The sequence below is a fragment of the Grus americana genome, chromosome 7 (assembly GCF_028858705.1).
Source record: "Grus americana isolate bGruAme1 chromosome 7, bGruAme1.mat, whole genome shotgun sequence".
NCBI lineage: Eukaryota > Metazoa > Chordata > Aves > Gruiformes > Gruidae > Grus > Grus americana.
This window is the reverse complement of record NC_072858.1, coordinates 21372265-21390375: the sequence shown is the minus strand read 5'-3', so window position 1 is coordinate 21390375 and position 18111 is coordinate 21372265. Positions and strand designations below refer to the sequence as shown.

The 18111-nt window shown below is 42.6% G+C and overlaps 1 protein-coding gene across 2 annotated transcripts in view; it reads right to left on the bottom strand.

Moving 5' to 3' along the window:
• The window catches only part of MARCHF8 (membrane associated ring-CH-type finger 8), a 97987-nt gene that overhangs the window by 75633 nt on the left and 4243 nt on the right, over positions 1 to 18111 (bottom strand). For both annotated transcript variants that reach the window (XM_054832442.1, XM_054832443.1), the window contains exon 2: positions 545 to 723. In XM_054832442.1, coding sequence (XP_054688417.1) covers positions 545 to 640 — 96 coding nt within the window. In that variant the 5' untranslated portion in view covers positions 641 to 723. The remainder of the gene's footprint in view (positions 1 to 544; positions 724 to 18111) is intronic.

Sequence of the window (18111 nt, the reverse complement as noted above, 5' to 3'; positions counted from 1 at the left end):
ATAGAAGGCCGCAGCTTGCAGAAGTTACTCAACAACAATTTCTAGAATTTTGCAGCCAACTGCTTTAAAATCATAACAACATAGACTCATAGAATGGTTTGGGTTGGAAGGGACCTTAAAGATCATCCAGTTCCACCCCCCTGCCATGGGCAGGGACACCCTCCACTAGACCAGGTTGCCCAAAGCCCCATCCAGCCTGGCCTTGAACACTTCCAGGGATGGGGCATCCACAGCTTCTCTGGGCAACTGTTTAGTGCCTCACCACCCTCACAGGGAAGAATTTCTTTCTTATATCTAGTCTAAATCTCCCCTTTTTTAGTTTAAAAGCATTACCCCTTGTCCTGTCACTACATGCCCTTGTAAACAGTCCCTCTCCAATGGCAAATATGAGAATAAAGAGATAATATGGTAACATTCATTGTCACCAAAAGAAGCAGTCATGCAAGGAATTGAGACTCTGGAACAGAATCAGGTCTGATATGATAACCCCTATCATTTTATACTTAGATAGCTTCCCATGAAAATCAAGCATATCTAACAGTACCTGTTCCTCTTTTTCTTTGGTCTTGCTCCTGGAGACTCTGGAAGAGGTAACATCCTGAGCTGGAATGACAGAGATTTGATGCAGTGGCATGTTCATCACACCGCCTTGTTTGGTCCTATCATTTACAGGAAGGAGGCTTGAAGGCAGTGCTCATTCGGTGCCATTGTCAGGCCTTGCACCTAAAAAATAATAATATTAGGTGATGTTAAAGTAGCTTGAAATGCAATTATTACTAAACCAAAGCTAAGTCATCAATTGGACCAAGATGCAAATCTTATTTTCTCTCTGGATTCTGAACAGGAGAGCGTTTGGTGCACTGGCTGGGTGAGAAAAGACACAGGAGTTTTAAAGAGCTAGAACTAGACAGGTCAGACCAAAGAATAAATAAATTATCAACCAGTTCCAAAAGTGGTCCAAGAGCAGACTCAGAGGGCAGGGATCATGTTCAAGTCTGCGTGGATAGGGAGGAGGAAGACCAGCAGCTCTCCAAGCTGAGCAGTGGCAGTGCGCTACCTGGAGGTGCAGGTAGTTTCCTAAACTGCCAGCCCACCACACTGGATCGAACCACCTCAGGCGTCATCCTGAATCAGGCTGAATGCCATAGCTTTGGTTAAAAACAATTGGTGGCCTGCATTTGGCTCCTGTCATTCATAGGAACATGTACCAGCTGGCAACAGGAAGATGCATCATGTGAGCTGTTCCTTTCTTAAGGCTATTAGAGAATAATATAATCAAAATCCTCCACTAGGAATTGGGAATCCACTGGACTACGCACACTTTATCCTTCTTTTACTAATACAACAGGGAAGCATTACACGTAGGAAAGATAGTGATAGAAGTAAATCAGCCAAAATTGGCAACACTAATTTGAAAGGCAGGCATAATTAGCCATACTTTTTATTGGATTAGCAAAGTTATGTTAAATAAAAAGCTTTTTGAAGCATGCAGGATCGTGGAGTGTTTATTTGGAAGGTAACCTGCCACAAATGAGACACAATCAATTGTGTTTAAAGAAAGGATTAGAGGGGAATTAACACAGCAGGGACTATACTAAATAGGGCAACTGGATGATGCACTGTTCTTCTGTTTCCATAACATATCAAGTGTTTGTTTGTTTGTTTTTTAATCTGTGGAAGCAGAAACCAGAATAGATAGATGCCCTATACATTATGTTGCTTAACAATTTGGAAGTAGTATAGCCTAGCACTTAGTGCATACCCTTAACTTACATTGCACACATTTTTTAATTGAATATTTAACTAATTGGAAGTTTTATAGGTCAAGCTTCCTAGGTTTTTGATTCTGCAGAAGATGCTGGTCTGGTTCTATTTCCATGAGACTCCAAAGGAGTTACACAACTGCAGTTGTGTAAAATGAAAACAGGATCAAATCTTTTGACTGCTTTTGATTAAACAGAAAAAAAAAATAAATTACATATCCCAAGGCACTTCATATGGGGAATGATAGTTGAGTATCCTCTTTGCACTGAGGGGGAAACAGTCAAAGGTCATAGAGCAAGTCATGAGCAAGAACAAAAATGCAGGCAACGCCTGCTGCTCCCCGATCACACACTCCATTTGCTGGATGATGCTGTCTGCCCATTAGTGTGCTCAGCCAAAGTCAGAAGCCTTACTGACATGTGGTCAGGATTTATATTACTTCCATACATGCCAAGATGGTGCATCATAAAGTGTGCATGAAAGCTTTGAAGGCAATGCCTCCATAACTTCTAGCCATCACTGATTTTAAAAATGAAACACATCTGTATGCATAAACAAGCAACAACAAGGACACTTCCTTATTGGAGGACAGAGGGAAACATGGGACTTACCAGCACTATTGAATCTCAGCATAAAGCCTAAAGAGAAAACACAGAACCTCCCCAGGTCCTCCACACACCTGATTAGCTGCATCCTCTAAAGCAGCCAAGCCAGAGAAGAGATAAATGTGGGCTGAGACAGGAATATCAAACTGCAATAAACAAAGTACAAAGGGAAGGTATTTTCCCAAGACATAAGGAAATGAAATCCAGAGAATGTTAAGCTCCAATGAAAATATGCCAGGTAATACGTTCTGTGCTACTGCCAGTGATAGCTGAGCCAAGGGGAAGGAGGCATACCCTGCTCTGTGTTCCCCTCAGAAAGGGTTCTGGGCTTGCAGGCAAGGACATGTTACTATCATAAAGAGAACAAGGCAAATTACTAGAAAACACAGTTAAACCCCTCTGATGACGACAAACAGGTTAAACCAGTTTTTCTGCAGGTACTTCCAGGATAGTGTTTTAGAATTCTTTGAAAGAACTCAAGCAGCAGATATAATCCAATTAGATATTCAAAGATGATGTGAAACAGCCCTCCTCTGGTAAAGAAGCCTGGCAAACACTCTAATAAAGCCTGCTTTTGTTCAAGGGTGGCTTAGAAAGATCAACCCAGATGCCACGCTGTAGCATCCCCAGTCTGGAAGGTCCCTAACAATGCACACACTCAAAGTCTGTCCGTATCAACCTGAAGCACATTAACTCCACAGCGCTAATGAAAGGATAAAGTTACATGAATCAACAGACCATCTGGTGTACCAAGTACGAACAGACAAGGATGCCAGAAAAGCAACGCCACTCAACACAAAACAAGTTATGACAAGCCCCACAGGACGTTTTCCACAGCTAAACTAACACCACATGCTCCCTGATCCAGGGGTGAAGAGTTGGGCATCTGCGAAGAGGGATCCAAGCTTCAAGCACATCAAACTGGGGGCCTCCCAAAAAGGCCCCCAGTGAAGAAACACTAAGGCAAGGGGACTGCTCCTAGATACTCCCTTCTCTTCAGGATTCCAGTTAGATGTTCAGGCCATCCCTCACGCAAAGTGATGGTTCCTCGTTACTACAGCATCTCCACCCCACAGCTGAGTACCCTCACCCAGGAGGTGGCAGATAAGGACTCAGCTTCCTCCTCCCTTTGTATGTATTTGTATGAATATTTGTTCATAAACCACACATGCAAGGGAAGCCCCATGACCACTGGTGTAAATGCTATCTGTTCATGGACAAAGGACTTCCCAGCTCCTTTTTGCCTGGAAAGCTGAAGTAATCATGGGATGACAGGATAGAGAGAGAGGGGGTACGTGCATCAGACAGGTCCCATAGGCAGGACAGTAATCTGCCTGTGAAAGAGGAGGGATCCTATTCTCCTCCTGTCCCCATGGCTGTTCACCTATCAATCACTGGAGTAAAATACTCAAAGAAAACCTTTCTTAGGAGTTTGGGCATTCAGCAAATTATAATAAAATTTAAGCTTGTTTTCACAGCTGGACCCTTTAGAGATTTCTTTACTGCTGCTGCCAACAGCCACTAAGCCACAAATACAGATTACTGCTCTTGTTCAGGGAGGTTTCCTGCAAACCTGGCCAGGGCACATGGGTATGCCAGGACAGAGGACAGCCTGAAGCTCTACTATTCCCCTTATCTATAGCCACATTGGTTCCTGCAAAACGGATCCCAGCCATACAGCCACTGCAGTAAGCCTTCAGAAACCAATACAATTTCAAAGGAGGTCAAAATCCTGGCCTCAGAGCCCGCAGGTGATCTTAGCTCAATGGAGCTAAGATTTCATCCACCCAGGTAGTCCAGTTTTGCTTTCTGCAGGGCAGGCAAAACAGTAACTAAAAATGCCAGCAGACACCTGAAACACCAGTATGCTGTCCTCATTACATTGCTAGAACCATGAAGCTGCAGCAAGAACAGTCAGATTCAGAGGAAACGAGATGGTGAGTCTCTGAAGGTAGTTGAGAAGGACAAAAAAAAGAAAGAAAAAGCATGCATGTGACTTGGGCCTGGTGGCTAGGGCAGTACATCTCCTGACAGCAACAGAAGCAGAAAATCTGGTTCCCCTGGGTTATCAGCATTAATTACATGAGAGGGGAAAACTGACAACATCAGGTAACCTCATTATAGCAGAAGCAGGTGGAAGACCCCTTGAAACCCCACTTCCATCATCCACCCCATCAGGACCTCAGTTTCCCAAATGACAAAACAAGAACATAATTCAGTCATGAGACGAACCTAACAGTCTGTAAATTGTTGGATTGTTACAGTGAGAAGTGCCATTGGAAGAACCCAGGTGGAGGAAGCTATGCTGTCATCCCTCACCTGCCACCCACTGCAGCTTCTCTGCCCATTACACATTCCAAAATAAAGGCTAAACTGCTCTTTGCCAAAGATTCCCAGCTAGACGGGGGCAAGTAAGCACAAATTGTGGTTTCCTGTCTGTGGTTTGGTATCTACCAGAATCTAAAAATATGCAGTATGAACTGCAGATTTTATTAGGTCATTTATACTTCAGAAAGTCCACCATATTCCCTTGCTACCCAGCATATGCCGGAGAACTTCAGCAGAAGCTCTGGAACTGTAGTGACACTAGCTGCAGACATACGCAGGCCTTACCAAAAGAAAAGCATCCTGAGGATGTATGTAGGTGCGCACGCATGCTTTGCATTACTCATAGAAAGGGGAGAAAAAAATAGCAGTCAAATACGTCAGTTGTTTTCCTATTTAAAGGACAACAGGTATTCTGGAACCTGTGATAGAAGCAAGATGATGGTAAGAGAAGGGAATTGGAAGGAGTTTCACCTATGAGTCATTCTGGTCTGCCCCAAGGCTTCTTACACTTTTCTTCAACTGCCCTAGCCCCCATTTATGACAGTGAGCTGTATCACATAGGTCAATGGTCTAATAATCTGCTGCAGAGTGGGCAGGTTAAAGATAAAGCAACAGATCACTGCTGTCCAGATGATCCAGACTCTGCAGTGCCGTGCAATGCTGTGACAATCCCGCCATGGAATGGATGCGGTCAGTGGACTTCAGGGGACCCAGCTGCAGGCTGGAACAAGCACCCTGAGGCTTTGTGGATTGCTGCCGTCAACTCTGGTCTTCTGAAACTTCCCCTCTATGCAGCACGAAACCTGACCAACCCAAACAGGAATGGAAACCCTCTGAAAAAACCTCTGACTGCTGCTAGATGGTGTAACATCTTCATCAGCTGGTTTACTTTCTCCTAGTGAGACTTGAAATAATCTATTAATGCAGATTTGGAATCTGTTTTGCTGCTGGAGGTCTTGATGTGAAATCTCAATGCCCCTAAGAAAAAATCCTTTTGTTTTGGTTTTTGTTGTTGTTCTGAAGGTAACAGAAGCCCTCATCCAGTGACCGTAGCAAATTCCTGGGTGCATCTTAACTTTCCTTACCTACCCTGACATTTCAGCTGGATACAGCTTATGCCTACTTTCTGTACACTACATTTTCCATATTTGCAAATATTTCCAATCCTATTAGCTTGTGTTGGCTCAAGTTTGAAGCTTTTATTTATTTTATTTTGAGCTTATCCGGACTCCTCCCCTACTAATGTAGCTTACATAATCCTTTTCTAGAGATGACAGATGTGCATTTTTCAAAAAGAGGATCCTGCATCTGCATTTCATTTTGTTTTACTGTAGCTTAATCAGTACTTTGTTAAAAGCATTATTTAGGAGATGTTATCAAGCCTCATGCACTTCATATGCATTTGTTAACTTGACAAACAAATCTAATCAAGGGAGCTTAAGGGAGAGAAACTAACACTTCTTTCCCTGCAGTACCTTTCACATTTCAGGGCTAGTACAAAACTGGATGTTAAAAGAACCCTTGTACTTAGATCAGGCAGATGTAATTCTGTATTATTGCTATTTACAGCTATGCCTCTGCCCATGTATCTTGCATTTTTTACTAGCTCAGCTGCAACTTCTCCCTTTATTAACTCAGTTCCTCCTTTCCTCCACCTGCTAGCATCCTAAAAATAATCAGCTTCAAGACTTAAAAACATTTTTCTTCTAATAATTTTTTTTAAAAATCATGTTATTATGTAGTTGAAATCAAAAGAAAGGCTTAAAAAGGGGACAAGAGATCCTTCTGCATGTTACACATGTTCCCTTTGAAAGCTTCTCAATGTACAATAGAGAAGCTGTAGACTACACGCAAAGCATAGAGAAATAGAGGTATCTGCCAGCTCTGGCTGACTCCTCTCAAAATAAGAATATGATCGTTTTTATGAACATAATACAACTAAACAAGCAAGCTGTCAAACTACAGCATCAATAAACAATGGTCCCAGACCTCTTAGCAACTCTGTCCCTTGATTTCAATGGAAGCTGAGCAGAATCTGCACCTCTGAAAAACAGATTCCTTAAAATCTATCCCCTTCAAATCAAATCAGCTGCTACGTGCAATTACGAACTAGCTTGGTAGCATTCAGGAAAAAAACAAACGTCACTTCACCCTGTTCCGGTAACAAAATAATACAGTCATTACAATCCCTTGAGAAAAAAGAAATTACTTTTGTCCACTTATGCTACTGGTAGCAACTTACCTGCATCAGAAGCATCAGTGATCATTCCTGATATCCTGTGGAAAGAAGAAAGCGCCAGGCGCTCTCCACACACACACAGGCAGTATGCTTCTGCTACAGAGGCAGCAGTTCTTTAACTACATTGGTGGCCTGCTAGGTAATACACATTTTTAAGTACTCTGCTAGTATATTTGTTGATGAAACAGTCCATAACAACATCAGCAATAATCCCTGGGACAGTCTCTAACTATAACAAGCAGAAAGAAACAGAGATAAAGCAGAAGTTTAATTCTCTACATTGGGAAGCCCTAACGGTGGGGGTCTGGGAGAGGTCAACAGCCAGGGCTGCTGCTTTCTCAGCCTGCTCCACTGAATTTCTAAATCCATTTGCATAAGGGGGTGCCACTTGTTCTTTCACCTAGATAATCACCATTTCACCTCACTCCTTCACATTAAACACATCTTCCTGCCCCAAGGTGCTTCCAAACAGAGCAGGTCTAACACATGAATCACACCGCAAGCTGTGAGTCTTTACAGCTTTGCTGCAAGCAGGGTGTAATATCACAGCATGTACGGACCTGCCTTGTTATCACTCTTAGCCATGATCCCATCAACTCCCACAATGATTAGAAAGTGGCTTTCTGAGAAATCAATGCCCTCCCTCCAGAAGATGCATTCTTCCCTTCCATTTGGCACTGCAGCCCCCCTGCAGAGCAAAAATTAGGCTATCTTAATCACATCGCTCAAATGAAATCTGTCTTAAAGATATGGATGATGACTTGCTTCTTCATAATATTCATTGTCAAGTAACAACATGCCACAGTACCACACCTATTGCTACGGTTTTTGAGAAAAGCTGTTTTTCCTTCTTCATTATGCATCCAAAAGCATTGCACAGCAGTAACCTACAACGGATTCTATCACAGTGTGCACACTGGTGATGCAATGGCCAATGCATCTTTTCCTTACTAACCCACAGAAATGGTTAGAGAGGGCAGGGGTGAGGTCTCATACAAACTGAAATTCATAAATTAAAGGAAAATAAAAAAGGTCAGATTATTGTGAACACAGGTTTGGGAATGGTCCACTAAGATTGCTGCAGTTGGTCCCTTGCAATTGTGGATCACCCTGCAATCAGCACAGAAGGATCCGCAGTACATCTATGGGACACAAAACCCACTCACATCCCCTCTATTCACAGGCAAAAGCCAAAACCCACAAAACTATGACATGCCAGGGAAAGGCAGCAAGTGATGTCAAGGACAAGGCAACATCCCAGACCTCCAGAATAATAGCAAATCTACTGAGAAAAACACCCACGTGATCATTATAATTAGGCAAAGCACTCCATATGAGATCGATGGTTTTTAAAAGAAAATGTTAATGAAGGTTATAATCAAATGGAGAGACATTCCACCACATGTGTAGACCAGTGAGAGAAATCCGCACCATCATGTATTTGCAGGCAAATTTCTAGTCTAGTACACAAGTCCGCATGATATAATGTAACACCTATAGATAATTTATGATCACTTCCCGTTCTCTACTGTAATCCTTTTGGGGTTCACGAAACTCTAAAGTTCTGAAATCCAGCGAAAAATTGCTCTGTATTTTTCTCTTAAATATTAATAAAGACTATTAAAAACAAATGGATAAATTTACATTGGAGACAATAAAAGCCTATGTTTCTCAAACAGTGTAAATACTTACAAGGCAAGATAGTGATGAAACAAAACAATCTCATCATTGTTCGGTGAGGACATTGCTCGCATTCTGTATTATACACAGATAACAATGATGCATTTTTAGGAAAATCCTGTGCTACATCACTTATTTTCCATTACATCAGAGGCTAACAGTTGTAAAAGCTATTTATGAACAACAGGCGCCTAAGCAACATTCTTCACCTATTGTTTAACTGCTACCAGGCAAAACATTCTTCTTAAGCCAAAGAAAAAGAATATACTATTGACTAAATGACTCTGTGTTTTGAAGAAGTATGAAATAATTTCTTCTTCATCTCTGAGTGAATAAGAAATTTCCAAAGTGGTGCATATAAGAATATATCTCTTTTGAATGATTTAGGAGTCAAATGCTACGTAACTCTTTATTTACAGGCTTAAGTTACAACACATCTTTGCTCTGGCAGTTTTAATAAAATCTATATTTCTGGATCATTGTGACAAACCTCTAAACTCTTTCTAAGGAAAGAGCTACAAACTGCATTCTTTAGGACTTGCACGATGCAATCGGAGAGCCCAAACCCAGCATCTTCAAAAGTTCAAGCACAGAGTAAAAAGGGCAATGTACCAAGCATCCTGTACCCGATTCTTTCACAAACTCGCATGACATCAATAAGTTATGTTTTCAACCATAATTTCCCACATTTTAAAGCAACCTGAACTTCTGATGCAAAACTAGCTACCGGAAGTCACTTGCTATCCCCTGAAGTTAAGAGTTTTAAATTTTAAATACATTTTAAATACAGGGCAATACTATGAGTCATTAAAGTATAACAGCTTTCAGTGAGAGCTTTTTATTGGGAAGTGCACTCAGGCGTAGCACGTCTATTTATGTTTTTCTGTTTCCATCTTTTTCCATGCTGATACCTTCTCTATACATTTGCCGATGTCCAATAAGAACTCCCTTTCCAAAGGGCAACACAGGAAGGACCAGTACTGGGAGCTGCACAAGAACTTGTGCTCCAGGCAGAATAACCAGCTGGGGTGTCCCCAGACCCATAGACATTAAATGCCCATCTTTAACTTTATTTCAGATATCACCAATGTAGAGGTGTGCTTGCTGGCTGTGGTTCAGGAAGGCAAATAGTTTAAATTCTTCACTTCAGTCACTTCTGTGCTATGGAAAGATAACAATACTTCCACTTCGCCTCCCGCTAGGCTGTTTCAGCCACACAGATAGCTTGTTTGTTCCTCACCATGGCAATGTATGGTACCTTGTACAACCAAGAGCACAGACTGAAGTGCTACAGTAAGACAAGCAATAATAACAGTACCCTTCTGAGTCACTCCTCAGTTTCACACCTGCATCCTCACCAAAAGTTGCCAGATCTTGATTTGAGACAATTCCTAGCAAGACAAACATGATATTTCTCATCAATTTCAACATGAAAATTATGCTATGAAGAGTTTAAGATCCTCTGCATCACAGAGTTATCACTAAAAAGTAAAGCTGTATAAAGCCTATAGACAGAGTCCAGGTCTGTGAATGGAATTATTTTCCCTCCAGTGCCAGAACAAGACGGCCTCTTCCAGCAGCAACCTTATCATGGGGTATGTTGCATGGTTAAAAAGCTGACTGTGCTCTTCTTATCGCAAGTGTCCCTAGCATAGTTTAAAGGCCAGGCAACCAATTTCAGAGGGCTGACAAACAGCCTGGCTTCCCCGGTCATGGCTCCCCACGCCAGCGCTGACACCAACATGCACTGGCCGTGAAGGAGCATCAGCACAAACAGTTTCCCTTCATTGGGGTGTTATTTCATGCGAGCGTGCTGGCACGTGTATGTCGGTTCTGTCCGTCCTCCCCCCCCAACAGTGCTCTGTGCCACCCAAAAAGAAGGGACTGGCATTACTGAACCCCACAGACAAGGCATTCCTTACCATGGTCTATAAAGGGCCATTCATCCCCACGGTACCTAAAATAGCCACTGGATGCGATCATGAGATGAATACATGACTGTGGATTCCTTTAAATCGCTGCCTTTTTACATGGACAAGAAACCAGTATCCAGCGATTGCTTCCTCACCCGTTGTCCGTATTCTCTGTTCAGTAATCAAGTATTCATCCTTTGTGTCCCATCCAATATTAGTCCCTTCATTTCTACAAATGTTTAGAAATTTAGAGAGTTTATGAGAAGTTTAGAGAAAGAGCACAAAACTCCACCAATCCATTCCTATGTGCTTACAAGATCTGCATACAATCCTATTAAAACAAATCCATCACAGCTTTCTAGCACCAGAACTAAAGCAGCATTTCTGAAAGTCCGTCTGTCAACCACTAGCTGCTCATTGCCAGTCAACCACAGCCAGCTGCAGAAGGCTGCTTAGACAGAGTGAAGTATACAGGTACAGAGAAATTGCACCTATTCACGAGAAACCCCGAGAATTGCACAGGTCTCTTTCTTCCTGCTGGGGAAGAAGATGACTTGCAGCGCTCTGTTGCCCTATTGCTTAAGTGACTTCTAGTTTTTGCTCCAGCAGATGCTTTAAGTGATCTTCAAGTGTCTAGTAAGGGTGAGGAGAAGCCCAGGCGAATGGAGAGCAACGTGTTGTCAGACAAAACATGGTTTAGAAGGAACCTACTGATAGCTGGGGCGATACGGTGGAATGGATGCTGTTGCATATCCACAGGGCAAGTAAAAGAAGTTGATATGGGAAGTTGTCCAAACAGGGAAAGGCTTAAAATAAAATTCAGGATCATGGTCACGTCACTGATGCCAATTGACACGTTACATTTTTCAACCCAATCATATTCAGAAGTGGCTTTTCTGTCTTCTCTCCTAACAGATGTTCTCTGCTTTAAATTAGTTTAGACAGGAGCCAGAGAGATGAGCTAAAGTTGCTAAATAAGGCCCAGGCAATTCTGGTGCACATCAGCACTATTGTAAAACCTGAAACATTCATGAAGAGAAAACCTGGAATAAACAGTGGTTTCCATCAGGTTTCTGTTGAAATTGAAGGCAAGAAGAAAAGCTTTATTTATTTTTAAGCTAAAATCTCACCGGTCTTGGAGGAACACGTACTGTTGGAAAAAGAGGGGAGCATTGAACCTATTGAGGCCACATCAGAATTTTGCACCAACTGCATCCAGAGCTGCGGTGAGATAAATCCACCTGACCCCACCCTACTCGTCTTCATATTTTCCAGGATGTATACCTGCTGACCGTGTGGTTTCCTTCTCTAAGTAGTTACAGTTACAATAATATTCAGGGACATTTGCCCTTCCAAAGAGTAGATAAAAAAATTACTACAGACAATTAATTTGAATGTCTGCTGAATTAGGCTAATGGAGACATAAAGTCGTATTTCTTTATTAACAATTTTTAAATGGCAAATGCAAGATTATTTTTTTAATTGAAAAAGGAAAACTAATCCCCATTCCAAATGCAACAGATGTTAGAAAATCAAGACAAAGTCTCCTCAGTTTTCTGTTCACTTAAAACTGTTGGCATGTTCCATCCCAGAAACAGTCCCATCTTTGGCACGGGCTCCCACACGTGGGCTGTACAGCAGCATCAAGATGGTCATAAAGTGTGTAAAGCCAAAGGATATGAATTCTGCAGTTTTTGAAGTAACAGGAATCCACAAATGACCAAAACACTGCTGCTTTCTCCTTGCAGACCAAATCATTCCCTTCAGTCTCTGGGTGCTAGAGGAAGTAGCACCGTGCCTAGGAGCAGGCACGGTCCCTTCTGCGTCACAAGTGACCTTGTGCCTGGCACAGTTCTTTCTCCATTAGCCATGCTCTCTCTGAATGAGGCATGAAGCCTTGGTCCTGCAGGAAGTTACACTTCTTGTTTTACAGGGACACGTGCTATTCAGTGAATGGTATTACCCGGCAATGGCAAAAATTCCCATTACCATCCTCTGTCAAACAAGTAATTTGGTACAATCTCACATCACCTACGTTTCCTGCAGAGTTAACAGAAGTTTCACAGCTCAGCAAGGCCAGCTGATGTCTCATTACAGAGGTCAGTAACCACCTAACTTAGAAATGAAACCCAAAGGGGACTAATAAGTATTCAGACCCCAAAATGCTAAATATCCCAGCTGACCCTCTTCCTTGTTGCTGAAATGTGCTGCTTCTGCAGCAAAACCAGGTAGGTGTCTTGCAACGCTAAACCAATGCTACCCAACAGCTTCAAGCAGGAAACAGCAACATAACTCGTGTATAAAGGTTTGCTTGCGTGTTCATGGGTTGGGGCTTTTTTGGGGGGGTGGGGGTGTTTCTTTAAAGAATAAAGGAATTCTTTAAGAAGATGATGCCCACTAAGGAGGGCATCTTAGTTAGCTGCTTGAAAAGACGACACTGCTGGTAAAACTGCACCCTACAGCATTTAGCTGGGGCAAAGACTCAGCATGAATCCAGTGCAAAGTCAGGACCATCACTCTTACAGCACCTTGTCTCCCCCCAAAATTTGCTTCCCAAACACTGATTCCGCCCAGACTTTCCTAACTGGCAAAACAGAGATAGCAGTTCAATCTCTGATCTTGTCCTATCTGCAGGTTATGATTTAGAATACTTCTCTAATTAGAGATCAACTGTGGAATTAGAAGGTGGATTATTTTTAGCAATCGTCTGATTGAGCCAGAGCTGCAGTCAGTTGTAAATTAGTCACTGCTTTTCCTAAGACTGCATTTTACACACCAACTTCCAATGCAACATTTAGTATCTCTTCAAAAGCCATAACCTGTCAGTCATCTTTGCAGGGAAGAGAGGAAAGAGGAAGCAGCTATCATTCAGCTGAGAAAAGACTTCTTAAGATCTTCAGGCTTCTCTCACAAAGCCTAGAAAGAATGGCAGGGGGAGATGAAGAGGTCTGGAAAGGCACAGCCGCCTTCACACACCAGTGGTAAAGACACTACAAGCTTGAGTAACCCATCCCTCTGACAGCTGTCACGTTGGAGTGGCATCTTCTACAGAAGGGGTTGTAAAAGGCCCAGTGACAGCGTACTGTGCTGGTTTATTGCTCACCAGATTAAAGCATGACTTAGCCTGCCAGTGATTTTCTTCTTTTTTTGGCACATTCCAATAAAGGAAGAAGAAAAGGCATAAGGAAGAAAGGCTCAGCTCAGAAACTTGCCAACTCTCCTTGACTAACAGGGGTTGCTGGAGACTGAGGACAAACAGCATCTCAGAAAAGCAGATCTGTGCTGCAGTATGTCCATGTTACTGGCCTCGGTGGGATGTGCTGCATACAGTCAAGTTGCTTTCCACTCCCATCCCCTGCTGACAAGAATTACTTTCAGACTTGAAACCCAACAGTTTCATCATCTTATTAAATTACCTGTTCCTGGCTCAGATGTCTCTCATATGCATTAGTTAGATTACATCAGCCATGAAGACCTGTCCATGAAGCACACAGGTTACAGCTCAAAGGAGGCCAGTCAGAGTTTGGATCATCAGCTCTCTTTCTCCTCCCTATTCACAGAAGCAGCAATGCAAACTGTGTGACAAGGGATGAGTATATATGGTTTGTGAGATCATGTGGAAAGGGAGATATTATCAAAGCACCAAGATGCAACTGGCAGACATACTTTCCCCGAGCAGAGCATCCACCCTGGCACAGAATCATCCCTGCAGCTTCCTCCCACAACCCCTGCACCAGGCACAGCCAGTAAAGACAGGCTAAGCCAAACCCATGCAGGTCTTACAAATGGGAGAGCCTAAATACAGCAGCTATGGAGGACTTGAAAAGGCAGCTGACAGCAGCCAACCAGCAGCCTAACCAGCAGGATGCCTGCAGGGTATCACAGGCCTACCAAATCTGTGCAAAGCACTTGTAGTACTGCACAGTGAGAACACGCTAACTGAAAAACTTCCCAGTAGGCATTCAAAGATGGATAAGATGGACTGAACACGTGTCCCAGCTGACAAGTAGAGCTCAAATACACAGAGAAAGCAAAAAACCATAACAAATCTCTAACAGACACAATGGAAGATCACAGCCAAGAATAAAATGCATCATGTATCTAATTCCCTTTCTATATAAGGAACTGATCTTGACTCAGCTTCCTTGCTCTCAGGCAGCTGGACCACACAATGCTATGCTTGCTTCTTGCCAGAGTATCACTAACAAAGGAAAGTAAGTGTGAAATCTTATCTTGAATCAAACATGTTCAACAGCACCTGAGCTGGGATCCTTACCTTGTGGCTGAAGAAGCTACAACACTACTAAATAAAAGCCTAGGCTTGGTGCAGATAAAAGTGCCTCAGGGTCCCCAAAACACCAAATGCTGACCATTGGAGACTCTGATCCTGGGAAGAAGGAAACAACCAAAAGACTACAAAGCATACATCAGACTTGCCCTGCTGCATTTGGCATGTAGGTATGTAGAGGAGATGCTTCCACACTTCACCGTGTGATCTCAGACGCAGCCTTACTGAGCAGGGGTAAAAAGCAAGGAACACGTAGGCAACCCTGGTATGAGGCACCGGGCTCTGGCAGGGTCATCTCCTGCTGCTTTGAACACACAGCTTTGAAGCTGCAGTTCAATCTATCACTTGCACATTACCTTGCTAGAAACAAAGCCACACATTTCATTTAAGAAAGTAATCAGATGGATCAGGAAAGGTCAAAGAGGAATAATTTTGAACCTCTTGCCATTTGGAAAATACAACAGAGTTGCAAACCCCACCTTCTCAGTGATTTGCCTGGAAAACACCACAGTGCAGTTTTCCTACGCTCCCAGGAAGGCACATAAAAAGAATCTTGTCTCTAAAAGGCCTTGGGAGCTGCAGAGCTCCGCAGGTGTACCAGAGCAGGACACTCTATCACACACCTGCCAAAGCATGTAGCAGCTTGTACGGAATAACATGGAGACCTTTCAGGCCTTGCAATTTTATGATGAAAGCAACCTAGCGAATGTTTCTGCAACATTTGAAAGACTTAACTCTAGTGATCTCAGTCTGAATTTATCCCCCCCATCAGGTCTGGCCCTAGGACGAAGGGTACAAAGTAGCTGAACATCGCTGTCACGAGAATCACAGAAACAAAATACACATCCCATGCAAAAGAACTGCAAAAAGGCAATATAGAGCGTTTTCATGCCCCAAAGCAACAAGGTATTTCAAGGCTACAGTGTTAACACACTGCATAAGAACACTGATGCATTTAGAAGGCTGAAATTAGATCTCATTTTTACTGGCTTCTGCCAAGAGCAAAGTTAAATTTCCCTTCCATCTTTTAATCAAACATGCTACTTTCTTTTGTTAACTCCCAAGATCAAGACAGCCTCACAAGACTCCTGTAATTTTACATGGGAATCTCACGTTCCTCCACCTCCTTATGTTATCAAACATTAATTTTGTGAAGAGTCTGCTGGACCGCGACAGCTCTAATTTAGTAACAATACTTAACCTTTTCCCCTAGGCTCTGAGAAAGCCTTGCAATGGAAGAAGGCCATCCCATGGGCTGAAGGATCAGCACAGTCTGATAGACTACAGTTTGGCATCCTGTGGTTGCAGGCTACATAAGGGCCACTCACCCATGTGAACTACCTTGTGTCCAAAAAAGTGCTATCTCCATGGGCTTCGACGCAGGATGAGGTTGCAGATCTAGGTTGCGACATTACAATTTACAGTCCCTTCTTCCTGCGATGTTCCAGCAAACATTCAACATTTAGCCAACAGGTTTAGAAGGTACTTGCAGTGTGATTGTATAAGCCCACTTTCCCTTGAAAAGCAGGCTAAAAAAGTATTTTCTCAAAAATGCAAGAACCTTACAGTTGCAGGAAACTAAGGTACACATAGGTGAAGTAGCTTAAACCAGAAAATAAAGGCCAGAAGCAGGAACAAGGCTCAGATTTCCTGTCTCTCACAACAAACTTTTAGCTGCAAGTGAACTTCCTCTTCTTTTTAGAGCTAAGTAGATTCCTCCCCCCGCCTCTTTGCAACAAGACAGCATTTTAGTTCAGTATGCATTTATGCTGTTTGGTATAAGAAAACCCTCTCATATAGAGATCATTTGCAATGTCAAAGATTAGCAGCTCCTCTGCAAGTCTTCAGTCTACTTGGGTTTTATATATTATATGCATGCACGTATACACCCAGATATACACACATTTTATAGAAGCAGCTTCAATGTAAATGATTGGTCACAGATTGTGCTAGAGAAAAACCACTGACAACCACTGTCCTTTCTAGTCCTGGCACTTCCAGTTCAGATTTGGCAGGCAAGCCCTAGATGAAAATGACCCTGAAAGCTATGATGACAATCACATTTAAAAGGGCAATATTTTGGATGTAGAACTACAACAGAAACTCACTTCATTTACCAGAAAGGAAGGAACAACCAAAGCTTACTGTTAACTTCAGAAAGAGACAGACTGCTCCCATGTATATTTTTGTCTTTGTCATCACCTATGGTAAACTGTTACCTAGAGCTGTTCACGTTACTCTGGTACGTCAGACTTCACCAGGCTTATTAAGCAGAGAAAAGCCACTGCTGACTTTCACTTTCTATATATTGTAACAGAGTTCATCTTGTTGCTATATGCAAGTCCCATAAGAGTGGTTTGCTGAAGAAGGCCGTAGGAAACAAGCGAGAAGGGGACAAAACCACACTCAGATAGGGCAAGAGGAGGCATTTGCAAGAATTTCTTGCTATAATGTGGCCCATGTCATGAAAGCATGGTAGAGCCCTGTATTGCATCACTCCCTGTATTTCAATCCATCGGTCTTCCCATAAATATATATACACATAGAAGAAAAAAAACCCAAAACATATACACACAGAGAAATATGCCACATTTTTCCATTAGCCTTCCTCTTCTGACTGATGCATTCATAGTTACAAGAGATTATAACAAGGATTGGCCTAGTAGTGAATCACCCTCAATAGCACACTGCGCTTTTACAACTAGAAATAGAGGGATCAGGGAGATTAATCCTCTGTCCTGGATGACATGAGGAGCCAGTGACAGTGAAAGCAAATATAAATAGACAGAGAAGGCTCTTTGTCTTGCTACGGCCCCCTTTGGTTTTGAAGGAGGCTCTTCCACCAAGAGATGCCTTAAGAGGTCATTATGAATGAAATTAAACAAAAGCATCCCTTTTGTAAGCCCTGCAGTAACTGGGAGTGGAGGAGCTCCCACTAATAATCCCCATGACATCACCTTCCCTCTCCCAGGAAGGTAAAGGCCAGGTTCAGCCCCACTGCCAAGAGAAGAACTTACAGTAGCAAGATTTGACTGAATATTTCCTCAATATTTAATTGGTGCTACAGGGCAGGTTGTACACAGTGAGTCTGCTGCTTCCTGTTCAGTTAATACTACTCAAATGACCATCTACAGGCAAAATTCACCCAAAAGCCATGTCTAGAAGTCAGTAACCTTCAGCACTAGGAGTCACAGCAATATGCAGACCCCTGATGCTGTCCCCACACAAATTCTAGTGTAACAAGAAAATGGAACTTAAAACCCAACACTGGCGATAAGAGCAGAAGCACATCCC